Source organism: Leucopleurus acutus, assembly GCF_964270905.1.
Source record: "Leucopleurus acutus genome assembly, chromosome: 13".
Lineage (NCBI taxonomy): Eukaryota > Metazoa > Chordata > Mammalia > Artiodactyla > Delphinidae > Leucopleurus > Leucopleurus acutus.
This window is the reverse complement of record NC_139155.1, coordinates 23,381,714-23,394,664: the sequence shown is the minus strand read 5'-3', so window position 1 is coordinate 23,394,664 and position 12,951 is coordinate 23,381,714. Positions and strand designations below refer to the sequence as shown.

General features: G+C 34.5%; 1 protein-coding gene across 1 annotated transcript in view; it reads left to right on the top strand.

Annotated features, from left to right (window-relative positions):
• The window catches only part of SMAD4 (SMAD family member 4), a 55,682-nt gene that overhangs the window by 21,980 nt on the left and 20,751 nt on the right, over positions 1-12,951 (top strand). The window contains exons 5-8 of the mRNA XM_082853272.1: positions 2,824-3,036; positions 6,004-6,123; positions 6,218-6,334; positions 7,764-7,817. Coding sequence (XP_082709398.1) covers positions 2,824-3,036; positions 6,004-6,123; positions 6,218-6,334; positions 7,764-7,817 — 504 coding nt within the window. The remainder of the gene's footprint in view (positions 1-2,823; positions 3,037-6,003; positions 6,124-6,217; positions 6,335-7,763; positions 7,818-12,951) is intronic.

The window sequence follows — 12,951 nt, the reverse complement described above, 5'->3', positions numbered from 1 at the left end:
GCTTTTCTGTCTGCTATGTGTTCTTTACTCCTCACAGAACATTTTACAATCTCTATATACAGGTATGTCCGCTCTAAGGGTATGGTTAAATCATAATAGCTAACACTTTCTAAGTATTTATTTTGTGTCAAAATAATTTACAAATATTGTCTCATCATTCTCATAATACTCCTACTTGGTAGATGGCATTATTTACATTTTATCAGATGTAGAGACTGGTGCCTGGAGAGGTCAAGGAACTTGCCCAAGATTAGACAGCTAGGAGGGGCTGGAGTAATGTGTGCTCACTATTAGATATTTAAACAATAGAAAAATATCATAAAAGACTGTAAGCTCTGTGAGGGCAGTGATCTTTCTTTTGTTTACTGTTGTATCCCAAGTGCTAGAACAGTACCTGGAACATAGGTGCTCAATAAATATTTTTTCAGTGAATTAATTTGTTGAATGCTAGTCCATAAAGAGAAATACTTAACAGTTTGGTGTCTGTTTCCTGGACTTTAAAAATATATACTATATGTTTTTTTCAATCTTATTTTTTTGAATAGGCAATACATGGTCCATAAATCAAAATACTATAAAAAGGTATACAGTGAAAAGAAGTGCTCCCACCCCTGTCCCCATTCCCCCCTACCTCAGGTAATCACTTTTTTTAGTTTCTGGTGTTTCCTTCCAGGGTTTCTTTGTGCAAAAATACATGTATTATTTCCCGTCTTTCTTACACAAAAAGCGTATTGTGCACTGTACTGGACCTTGCTTTTTCACTTATAGGATTTTTTAAACATGAGTATGATCATAGTGTACAGTAGTGTTTTATAACCTACCTTTTTTCTCTTGGCAAAAGTATATTGCAGACATCTATCCTTGTTGATACCCAGTTTTACCTAAGAAACTTATGTTTTAAGTTATTTGATTAAAGAGACCTGTAGACTGGTAGAAGTCCCAAACTTACACTTGGGAAGGTTTAACCAACATATTAGGCAAGAAAAAGTTATGAGGCATAACTGTTTAAAAGCAGAATTCAGTTGTTATTTTCAAATCTTTCTTTTTTTTTTTTTTTTGAGGGGTGTGCTGCGTCATGTGGCTTGTGGGATCTTAGTTCCCGACCAGGGATTGATTGAACCCGGGCCACAGCAGTGAAAGCACCGAGTCCTAACCACTGGACCACCAGGGAATGCCCAGAATTCAGTTGTTATGATTGCCCATTAAGCCAAAGTGTCAACTGAAAAGCAGAAATAATGAGTATCAAGTTGACCAGCTATATCCTCAAATGAGTAACTTTCTCCTTATGTACTAGCAATACCGATATCTTGGTCAAAAGATCCCAGTCGCTATAAACAGCAAAGAACCCTAAAATTTCCAAGAATTTAATAGAGATGTCAGGATCTATGTGCAGAAAATCATAGGACTTTGTTGAAGAGTATTATTTTTAAGAAATTGAATAAATACAGTCATACCCGCTTTATGTCTCAAATGATTTTTTCTTTGCATTTTTATAATTTGGCCAACATTAGTGGTGAGTGGTTAGATCCACTTTTTTTACTGACATATAATGATATGTTAAGCTCCTTTTGGTTATCTCTTTGTTTCCATAGAATTTTCTAAAGAGAAACTCTTTGTAGTGGAATTTATGGGTCTTAAAAATATCAGCGTCTTCATTACTTTTGATGCATGAGAAAGCCCTTTAAGAGATTGTATGTGGAAGTCTGAACAATGGATTATTATTACCTCTTTGAAATATTCTCAGTTTAATAAAAAAGTAGCTGTGTAACTAGTTTATGTGTAATGGATTTTTTTCAAAGATTAACATAGAGAAAGATAAGGAGCATTATATGCTGATTCTCAATGGAAAAGAGAATGTCTTTTTGTGGACTGTTAACTGCTCTAAGAAAAGAACCTAGTGTTAGAGTTCAATGGATTATAAAATTCTAGGGTAGTGTTAGTTCAGATGCAGTAAAGCGTTGTTTGCTAAAGATAAAAAGCAAACCCCAAAACTATAGCCTAAAAAGAAATGGGGAGGTTCTGGGCAAGAGAACCATTGATTATTGTAAATGCAGCTTCAATTTTCCTTTTTTTCCTCAAAGCCAACTAATTATTCCCTGGTTTGTTCAAGAAAAGGTGTTATATCAGCTAGAGCCTAGCTTTGCTATTAAGATGTAACCACGTAGGCGAAAGATGTTGTTTATCGAGTTTTTTCACACTACATATTTATCAAACATCATTATTTGGATTGGGTTTCTAGAAGAAAATTTCAGTTTGACTTACCATTTGGGATTTTTCTGCTCATTCTGATCTTTTAGGGGACATTCAGTATACTTCACTTTCAAAGGATATGTTACTAAACAGTAATTCTAGATCTGGAATTGGATAGCTGTCAGATCCCACTCATATTTTTACACCGTGAAATTAGCAAAAAGATTAAAAAAAGTAATTAATTACTTGATCTCAATTTGGTCGTCTTAACTAGGTAAATATTTTCCCCAGCCACTTGATTTTTTGTCTATTCTGTGTATTTAAGGTGATGATTACTTTTAGATTATTAATCAAGAAACTAAAAATACCTCTTTAGGACCATTGCTGGAGGTTGTTGGAATATGGTCTACCTTCAGATTTCAAGGAGTCAGTCAGATTGATCTGATGCCACTACCTCTAAATAAATAGCTTTTGCTGATAGAATAGTATGCTTTAAAAATAGTACTAGAAAATTCTGAGTTAGACTGATATACACTATAGTTGATTTAAGGTGTTGTTATATTAGTTATAAGATTTTTTTTTCTGGGAATAGAAGCTTATACGATTTTAAAATATGTTTGCTTTTCTGTATAGCTCCACCTAGTATGTTGGTGAAGGATGAATATGTTCATGACTTTGAGGGACAGCCATCATTATCCACTGAAGGGCATTCAATTCAAACCATCCAGCATCCACCAAGTAATCGTGCATCGACGGAGACCTACAGCACCCCAGCTCTCTTAGCCCCATCTGAGTCTAACGCTACCAGCACCACCAACTTTCCCAACATTCCTGTGGCTTCCACAAGTGAGTTGTAGAGTCAGATGTAGTCAGCAAGATGAATTTTCCTAACCATTAAATATTTATAGGTAACCACTTGGAGGAAACCTCCAACAGAGTATCTTTCACAGGTAAACAAGCATTAAATAGGTTTTTGAGTTGTCCTGGAAAAAAATGATGTTTGTAATTTATTTAAATGTTCTTATGTTGATGTATAGTCACTTGGAATTTAAGTAATGATTTAAATTAATGGTGTAATTTGTACTTTATTACACGCAGAAGTAAGAAGTCTCTTAAGCTTTCAGATCTATTTTAGGGAAATATTGAAGTTACCAACAAGTAGTTTTGAACCAAGAGGTTTATAAAAATCTTTGTTAATGGAATTGCAAGCTTTCCTCTAATCAGTATTTTTATTTTGCTGTATCTGACAGAATATTACTTTATAATAGTCATCTCAGTCTCCAGTTGTGCAAACTTAGAAAAAGGAATCTTGACAAATTTGTTAGTAACAAACATATAACCCTCAAGATGTTAAGTATTTTAGTCAACTTTGAAATAAAGCTAAATTCTGTGTATCTAACTTTATTTTATTTTTTTTCTAACAAGTCTATTTTCAAAAGATTCTTCCCATTAAAGAGGTACTCACCTTCTCTGCCATGTCATGGAGGCAGAGTGCTATTAGGTTCAGATTTTCTTGGGGCCTGGTCAAGGAAATAATGACCTTATTTTCATAGCCACCAAAGGTTGGACAGTTTTCAACTTGGCAAGTTGAGTGGCCTTTTTTTTGTTTTTAAATTAATCACAGAACAGGGTCTTCGCATTTGTACTGTATTATTTGTACCTGCTTGCTAAGGAGATTGTATCTAAGCCCACATCAGCAGTGAATTGTTGATAGATCTGGACTGATACTTGTTAGTTGATATCAAAGGAAGCATTATTCTGTTTAATATCAGATCAGATTCAACATAGAAAGTTGATCTTTGGAATAAGATCAAAGGACTGATTTCTGTAGGACTGATTTCTACAATTGAGTTTCAAATAAAGTATACCAAATTTCCCCCTCTTTAATTCATTTTACCTCTTCACACAATATCTTTTGGATTTGCTACATGAGATGACAGTCTCACTATAGACAGCATATTCCAAGTGGGCCATATAGGTTAAACACAAACTTGAGAACCTGAATCTTTAACCACTTGGTGCTTCTGTTATCTGTCTACTCTTTATTCACTAATTTGGGAATATAGTTGACAAACAGAGTGGGTAGGGAAGGAGAATAAAAGAAGGTACGTTACAGCCACTTGAGCATAGATTAGTGCCACTTAACCTCTGTTGATACTACCTAGAGGTTGAATTTGCATGCCTTTGTTGATGCTTGCTAAAGTGACTTCATTTTAACTGTTACGTTCCCTGGGGCTGAGTCCTATTCAAATAAAGTGATATGAATGAAATGTGGATAATTTTGTCTTGGTGTTTTTTGGATATATTTTCGCAATGAGTAATGATTACCATAAGTTTTAGAATTTGTTGCAGAATGGTTCCTTAGATCTCAAAAAGTGTATTGATAAAATTAGAAGAAAGAAATCGGACTAAAATAGGGGAATTGGAAGACTATGTGAGCTGATTTAGTTGTTTAATTTCATTTTATGTACTTGGAATTGTGTAATGGAAATACTCAGTACAGATAACTGCAGTGGGCTTTATGTTCATTTGGTACCTGAATATCTTCAGGGTTTCTTTCTAAATATCTGTAGTAAATTAAAATAATTTAATTTCTTCTGCAAGTGACAGTTTTTGTAAGATAGCTAAGAGTATGCACCACGTACAGTCGTTAAAAAGCAAGAGTAAAAATTTAATTAACTTTAAAGATGGAAAAATTTGAGGGGGATGAATAGGATGGGAGGTAGCTGAAAACATCCTCTTTAAAAAAATAGAGAGTATTGAAGTAGTCTCTTTAGCTTTCAATTTTATAATCTTAGCCTTAACGAAATGTGAGTTGTAGAGAGGAGAAAGATGTTCCTTTTTCTTCATACTTTGAGCTGTTCATTGCATATTCGAGCAATGTGTCATTTACTCTCTTCTATCTGATTATACTCCCACATAGATGAGAAAAGATTGAGGTAATGACAGTAACAAATAACAATTATGGAATTTCATTGCTTTCCAAGTGAGATGCACAGTTGACTTAATTAATTCTTGCTTGAAGAAATTAAGCTTTTTCTGTACAAAAAATAAAGCCTTAAAAATGTAAGCAATTTCTTAGAATGGTTTTGAATAGAATAGTTCTCCTGGTATATTACATACAGAGAGAGCAACTAATTTCTTGTGAATCCAGGAGTATGGTAGTGTTCTTAGAGGCAATTCTTGATTTTTAAAAGCACATGAAAAAATTTCAAAATAGACTGATTTTTTGTTTTGTTTTAACTAGCAGATGCTGTGTTGATTGGACAGTGGAGCTTACCTTTTTTTTTTTTTTAACCTTCTCACCTTACCCATCACATTCCATTTAAAATATTTGCCTGCTCTCCTTTTCTTCGATCACCCTCTAGCATTCTGCCATTACCAGTACCAGTGCTGATAATAATGAACTTTCCAACATTTTCTTGAGCCTGGACTTTTGGAGTCCTAGTCAGAAAGGTCCAGAGCTAGATGGAGTGGCTGGGAGTGAACTAGTGTGCTTCTGAAGAAGTTATTATGATAGGCTAGACCTATAGTGGGGTTTTGCTGGCATTTGAAGAATATTTGTGAAGAAATGGGCCAATAAAATTAGCTAGATATTACTTAAAGATAGAATAATTTTGAACTTCTTCAAGTTAAGGTTTGCCTTTATAGATGACTCTAGGGTTTTTCTATTATATAGGCCATGGGTGAATTCTGCTTTTTGCTCATCTTTGTAATTGTGACCATCGGATATAATTGATCCTTCATTTACTGTATAAAACCATAGGATTACCTCTATAAATGTACCATATTAATGTCTTCTTGTTCCTCTAGGTCAGCCTGCCAGTATACTGGCAGGCAGCCATAGTGAAGGATTGTTGCAGATAGCTTCAGGGCCTCAGCCAGGACAGCAGCAGAATGGATTTACTGGTCAGCCAGCTACTTACCATCATAGTATGTATATGCTTTTTAAAATCTTCTAAGTAGTTGAGAAAAAATAGGCAGAGTTTATAAAAGCAAATTAATCCATGTGGGCCTTAATTTTTAGACAGCACTACCACCTGGACTGGAAGTAGAACTGCACCATACACACCTAATTTGCCTCACCATCAAAACGGCCATCTTCAGCACCACCCGCCTATGCCGCCCCATCCCGGACATTACTGTAAGCTCTTGTTTTTGTTGTAAGGGCCTTTTCTTTTTGAGAACTTTGTTTTCTTTCTATTTTTTTAAAAATGTTTTTACATCTTTTAGTCATCTTAAAATTTGGTTTCATTAAATGATTAGTGCTTTTCAGTATTTTTGGTAAACAGTTTTATTTTTCATAGTTATGTTATCATACCTTTGTTTTAGAGGATTGATATTTACAGAATACTTTTATTTCTTTGTTGCTGATATTTCATTAACACCACATTGATTGCCATTCATTTGTTTGTTTTGTGTATGTTGTTAGATCTCATGTGTATCTGTATATCCACCCTAAGTGTATTGAAACTCCTTGAGTGTCAAGATCTCAAGGTTTCTCTCACCACAGAGTTCAGCATACCATAGACACTCAGATGTTGAACCTGTCATTCCTCTACTCTGTGCAGGCTTGATTGGGAGGGATACCCTACTGATAACCATAGCTTGTAGTTTCAGGCAGAACAGGAACATTGTTCATTTGGCCTAGTAAAATCAAGAGTATAAATCTTTCATATATATTAAATCCCTTTTCTTCCATTATAAGATTAATAATACCAAAGAAAACTTGGAGAATACACAGAGGAGTAAATAAGAAAATAAAAATTATCCAGAATTCTACTACCCAGAGATACCTACTTCTAATATTTTGTCACATTTTTCCTTCCAGTCATATAGTCGGGTATATATATAAATTTGGGGGGAGGAGGAAATCAGACTGTGACTATGTTGTTGTACCCTGCTTTTTTACAGTTATGTTACTATTTTTCCATGTCTTAAGAGAATGTAGTTTTTGATGGCTGCCTGGGCCAGCATAGTTGTTACGGGTGCTGAGTTTGGACCCTTAACTGGCTGTGTGACCACTGGCAAATTATTTAACCTCCCTAAGACTTAAGGGTAGTAATAGTAGTATCTGTCTCAGGGATGTTGTAAGAAGTAAATGTAATAATTCATGTGAGGTGTTTAGCACAATGTCTTAACACATAATAATCTCTCAGTTATGTTAGCTACTGTGCCATTTTGTAAATATTCTTAATTTAATAAACGATAAACACTTGTTTTAAAATGGACCTCACAATTTGAATTATTATTATATATTACATTATGAATTGTACTGTATTACATGGATAATTTATAATTACATTAAATTTTGCATGTACAACTATCGTAAATTGTTTAACAGTTGGTATACAGCTCTAAAATGTTGGCTATTAAATAGCTACAAAAGTAATTCAAGAGTACTTGCTTATTATAATTATAAAGTAAACTAAGCTTTTACATTCTTAGACATTGCATAAGCTTGATCTAAACAATTCCTAAGGTATGATAGTTATATTTAAGGTTTATTAAAAGTTTCAGCATTGGAAAACTTTTAATAAATGAAAATGGGATTTTTATTGTCTTTTCTTTAGGGCCGCCAGTTCACAATGAGCTTGCATTCCAGCCTCCCATTTCTAACCATCCTGGTAAGTGTATTTCAAAATTAATTCCCTATATTTAGCTTTTCTTTATGGCAATTGAAACACATACACACAGAGAGATTTTAATATAACTGCAGAGTAACTTAACTTTTCAGATAAGTACAATACTCATTATGGCATTAGTTAATCAACAGTTTATGAGTAACCAATATAAGCACACATAAACTGTCCATATTTGATTTTTTTTAACTGTCTCTGAAAGAAAAGACAAGAACTGCATTTTCGGCTAAAATATAAAGTACCAAAATACCGGTTTTAAGATGCATGTAATACATAAATATGCAGTAGAAGAAACTAGGTTTCAAAATAGAACAGCTGTAAAACTGTAGCTTAAAAAGCCAGGAAGAATCTGAAGTAGATGCTGAACAGAAAAATAATTCACCGTATCTGTCTTAGAAGGTAGATTCAGGAATCTCTGGTTAACTGCAATTTAGAAACTATTTGCACTAAATTATGTTCAAAAGATTAGATGAAATAGCTAAGTAAACTATAGAAGTAATAAAACAGAAAGTTTGGAAATAAAAGAAAATATTGAAGGCTTCTTAACATAAACAGTGGATTTTGATTTGCTTTTCTTCCCTCCGTCCTATCCTATCTGTTTTTCTTAGCTTAGAAAGATGCAGCTATATAATTTCAGTTCATCACCTTAATTTTCCCCCTAGTTTTACAAAAATTTTATTATGGAGAATTTCAACGTGTACCAAATACAAGTATAGAAAATTGTGCTCATTCCTCAGTTTCAGCTATTATCAACTAATGGCCAATCTTGTTTCATTTATACCCTCACCTACTTTTCATATCCTTACCTATTATTTTGATGGAAATACTATATAATCATTTGATACATAAATATTTCAGTATATATTTCCATTGAAGATTTTTTAAAAATATAACTACAGTAACCATAATGGTCAATTTAAAGAGTAACATATAGTTCCTCAAATAAATAAATAATTTTCTTAAACAGTGTTCTGCTATTTATTATTTATGTTGGTTCTAACTTTTCTTCTAGCTGTTAAAGAAAAATAACATTGAGGGTAAGACCTTTATGCTTATAATTCTTCTCATATTTCAGTTTCGGGAATTTGAAGAATTTCTGGATCAAAAGGCCACATTGCTTTAGTGATCACATCAGAGTATGAGAACCAGTTTTATCATGCTCACCAGCAGTAGATGTGATACTTCAATTAACTTTTACTGATTTAGGAGGCAAATATTTGTTTTGATAAGGAGAAAAATGCTGCTGGTGGGACAGAAATATTTTTTAATGATACATATTTACTAGTTACATGTTTACATTTTTAAACATATTTTTTAATCATACATATTACTAGTTAAATTATCCTCTTAAGTGGATTTTCTGTATGTTATTTGCATATTTTTGTGGTTTTAAACATTTTTTGTGGGTCAAGGGGTCTTGCCTTTCTATAAACATTTTTATTAAGAAATGTAATAAACAGAACGTACATAAAACCAGTATACATACAGTCTGATGAATAACATTAAAGCCAACACGTGTGTAACCAACACCCAGACTGAAAATTAAAACATTGCAGCACCCTCAGAAATTTTCCCTCCCCATGCATTTTGTCTCAGTCAAAAACTTTTCATCTCCTCCTGCAGAGATAACCACTACCCTGCTTTTTATGGATTTAATTTTTTTGCTCTTTGAAAATGATGAATGCATCCCTAAACAATCCAGTAGTTTGGTTTTACTGCTTTTTGAAATTATATAAATGAAATCATTGTATCAGAATCTTAATTCATGTTAATAAGCATATTGTGATAAAAGGGGGAAATCTGGAGTCTTAAGAATGAGAATTTTGCTGGCTTCAAGGCAGCATCATTGACAATCAGTAGTGACCCCTGGCAAATTGGGGCGTGTGGTTCTCAGTGTTCATATGGCTTGGCAGAAGGTGGTCCACAGGAGTAGGGATAATCAGGGCTCTGAAAAAAGATCTACCATGGATGAATAGTGGAGTGGGGTTGGGAATGGTGGCATTTAGCTAGTTATTTGGACTCCGTTTTGGATTCAGCAGTTGCTTTGGCCTCTTGATGGATTTACTTCATTCTCATGGTAGAACTCATGTTGAGGCCTAACAGCTCCTGGTGGTTAGGGAATAGCATTCACTAGTTTTGAGGATATGCATCTGTAGGACCCTGCACTGGCATTAAAGCCTCTGTTTTTGAGTAGAACGGGAAGTGACTTAATGGCGAGGATGATACTGAAAGGTCTTTGTCCACGTGGTTGCGGGAGGGGTCAGCTCTGCGCCTGTACCATTAATGGAGTCAGCTTGTTGGAGCCCAGCTGGCTGTGAACTCTCTGACTGTGAATACGGATGGGCCTCAGAAGAGTTCTACCTCACAGCTGTTCTTCATTTCTCCTCTTGCACTGGTAAGAGAATATGCTGACTGGTCTTCCTAATGGGACAGCTTCCAGTCATAGTGCCCTCCTCCCTACCATTTAATCTCTACTGCTACTCAGTATTTCTTTTAAAATTTGAATCTAGTTATGTTATTTCTCTGTTGAAGAACTTGCACTGACTTCCCTACTTATTGCTTAGCTTATAGAATAAAGTCCAAATTCCTTAGCTGGGCAGAAAAGAATCTCTGATCCGGGACCCTGCATACTTCTCTAGCTTCATCTCTTCATACTTTAACCATCCTGAACTGCTTACCCAAGCTTGCTTGACTATATCATCCCTCTGTACTTTTTTTGTGCATGGTGTTCTCTGCCAGATATGTTATATCCTCTGTATTAGTTGTCTGTTGTTTGCTCTGGCTCATAGTCTCTTGAGCTTGCAGTCAAGTTGTTGGCTCAGGCTGCCACCATCTGAAAGCTTTTCTGGGGTTGGAGAATTCACTTTCAGGGTGGCTTACCACCTATCTGGCAAATTAGTGGTATTGTGGGCAGGAAGCTCCAGTTCCTTTCTGCATGGACTTCTCTGCAGAGTTTCTTGAGTGTCTTCACATGGCAGCTTGCTTCCTCCAAAGTTGAGCGATCAAGAGAAAGCAAGACAGAACCTCGGGGTCTTTTAAGACTTAACCTCATAAATCACATCTTCATTTTTGTAAGATCCTATTTTGTAGAGAGGGGACTATACAAGAATGTGAATTTCAGGAGGTGAGAATCATTGGTGCCATCTTGATGCCCATACCTCACACCCCTACCCTCTTAAGTGTGGTGACCTCTTTTTAAAGTCACACCACAGTTGTGAAGAAGCATTCCCTAATCCCTCGTGTCCCCTGTTATCTAGTGCTTTGTAAATCCTAGCTAGTAGTTCACAAGATCTGCTATCCTTGTTTCATGAACAAATAGAAAAGGAAACCAAAGTAAAAATATTTTGTATTAGGTGTATGGTTAATGCAGCCCTTTAAGGTTTGATTAAGAAATGCTAAAATATTCTACCACTGACTTAGGACTGTATAGATGGGAAATGTGCATATCTGAATACATAAAATATTTTTAATAATTAAAAATCATCAATAATATATAGTATATCTGTTTTGATAAAGTGTTTTTGAATATAATTGCATGTATGTCTTAGGAAATATAAGTAATATAAATTGTTGAAAGTGAAAAAAAGTTAGTATTGGTCTTTACCTTGGTATAAAAGATTTCAGACAGGACATATACTTGGTGATTTCTAGGCTTTGATAACTAAGTTGAAAAATATTTTTGGAAAAAGTTAATCATTTCATTTTTAATCATTTCTTTTTATGGACTAACACTCTTTTGCTTTTTTGTAAAGCTGAGATATATTCATTAAATTAAATATTGATTGCAAATTAAAGCGAAGAGTTTCCTCAGCATCTTTGAGATTGTTTTGGTCACTGATAAATGAATACAGAATTCACAGATTTTCAAATTCAGGTTGTGTTCTAGTACTTTGGAACTAACTACCATTTAAGAGAGTGCCTTTTTATTTTCATGAAAGATTCTCATAGGACATCTCATTCAGATATAAATAATAAAAGGAATAATTCATAATGAGTCATTTAGGTGCTTCAAGCAAATTTCTAACTTTTTCTTGAATGACTCTTGTTTCAGAACTTAAAGATAATGCCTTGGAGACTTACATTTTCTATTATAATTGAATAACAATTTTTTGGGAAAGCTGTGCTTTGTAATACGTTTTCTCATTACAAAAAATATTTAGCTGAGTTTTTATATTAAAAAAAATTCATGTTCTTAACTCATCTTTCAAAACCTTTCCTCTGGTCAGTGATGAGCAAGCAGCCCATAGACTTCATGGGACCAGTTCAACCTCACTAACTTAAGGAACAAGAAACTAAAAATAGCAACGTCAGCAAGCACATAACAATCCCACTCCCTTTCAAGTGAGTTGGGACGTTAAGAAAGCTCTGTTGGAAATGAGTAAATTCTGTCTTGCTGTTGATACTAGTTTTGAGAGGCTGCAGACTTGTCACTTATGTGGCATTTGGTCCTTGGAGCGAAAGAGCACAGAGAGATCTAGAAAGGCTTAATGAGTGTTTCCTGTTACCTTCTCCTGTTTTAAAAATAAGAATGTTCCCTCCTCGTTGTATAACAAATTTAGAGTGGACTCTAAACCTTTAGAACCATTTCTAAACCTTTAGAAAAGGTTTTCACATGGTATTTTGTATCCCAGCACCAGTAACTTCTCTGGATTACCTATTAGGTTACCTCTAGCCTTGTCTCTCCTCACAGATAGTAACCCCCTTCCTCCTGCTTTCCTGGGCCTTAATAATCCTTTTAATTAGACGGTCATTTTTCATCCCTGGTCCGTGGTGCAACTCTGATGTCACTTTCCTTTTATACTCAGAGCTTGCCAAATGCAGCTTTATGTAACCACCATTGTTGTATGCTGTCTGAAATATTAGGCAAACAAAAACCCCTTTGGTGACTGGGAAATAATAACATAATGTTTAAGTGTAGTTGCAGATGTTGCAATTTATGATGATAAAAGTTATTTTTCTTATTTAAACATGGAGATTATACAGCTCCCCTTTTCCCCCTCAATTGACTCTCTTGGAAAAAGATTGCTTGCCATGGAACTTTACTTGTAAATAGTATTCTTCAGTATGAACTAGGAAATGCATGTACTTGGCTCTCATTTTTTTAACCAGCGTTGAAAAC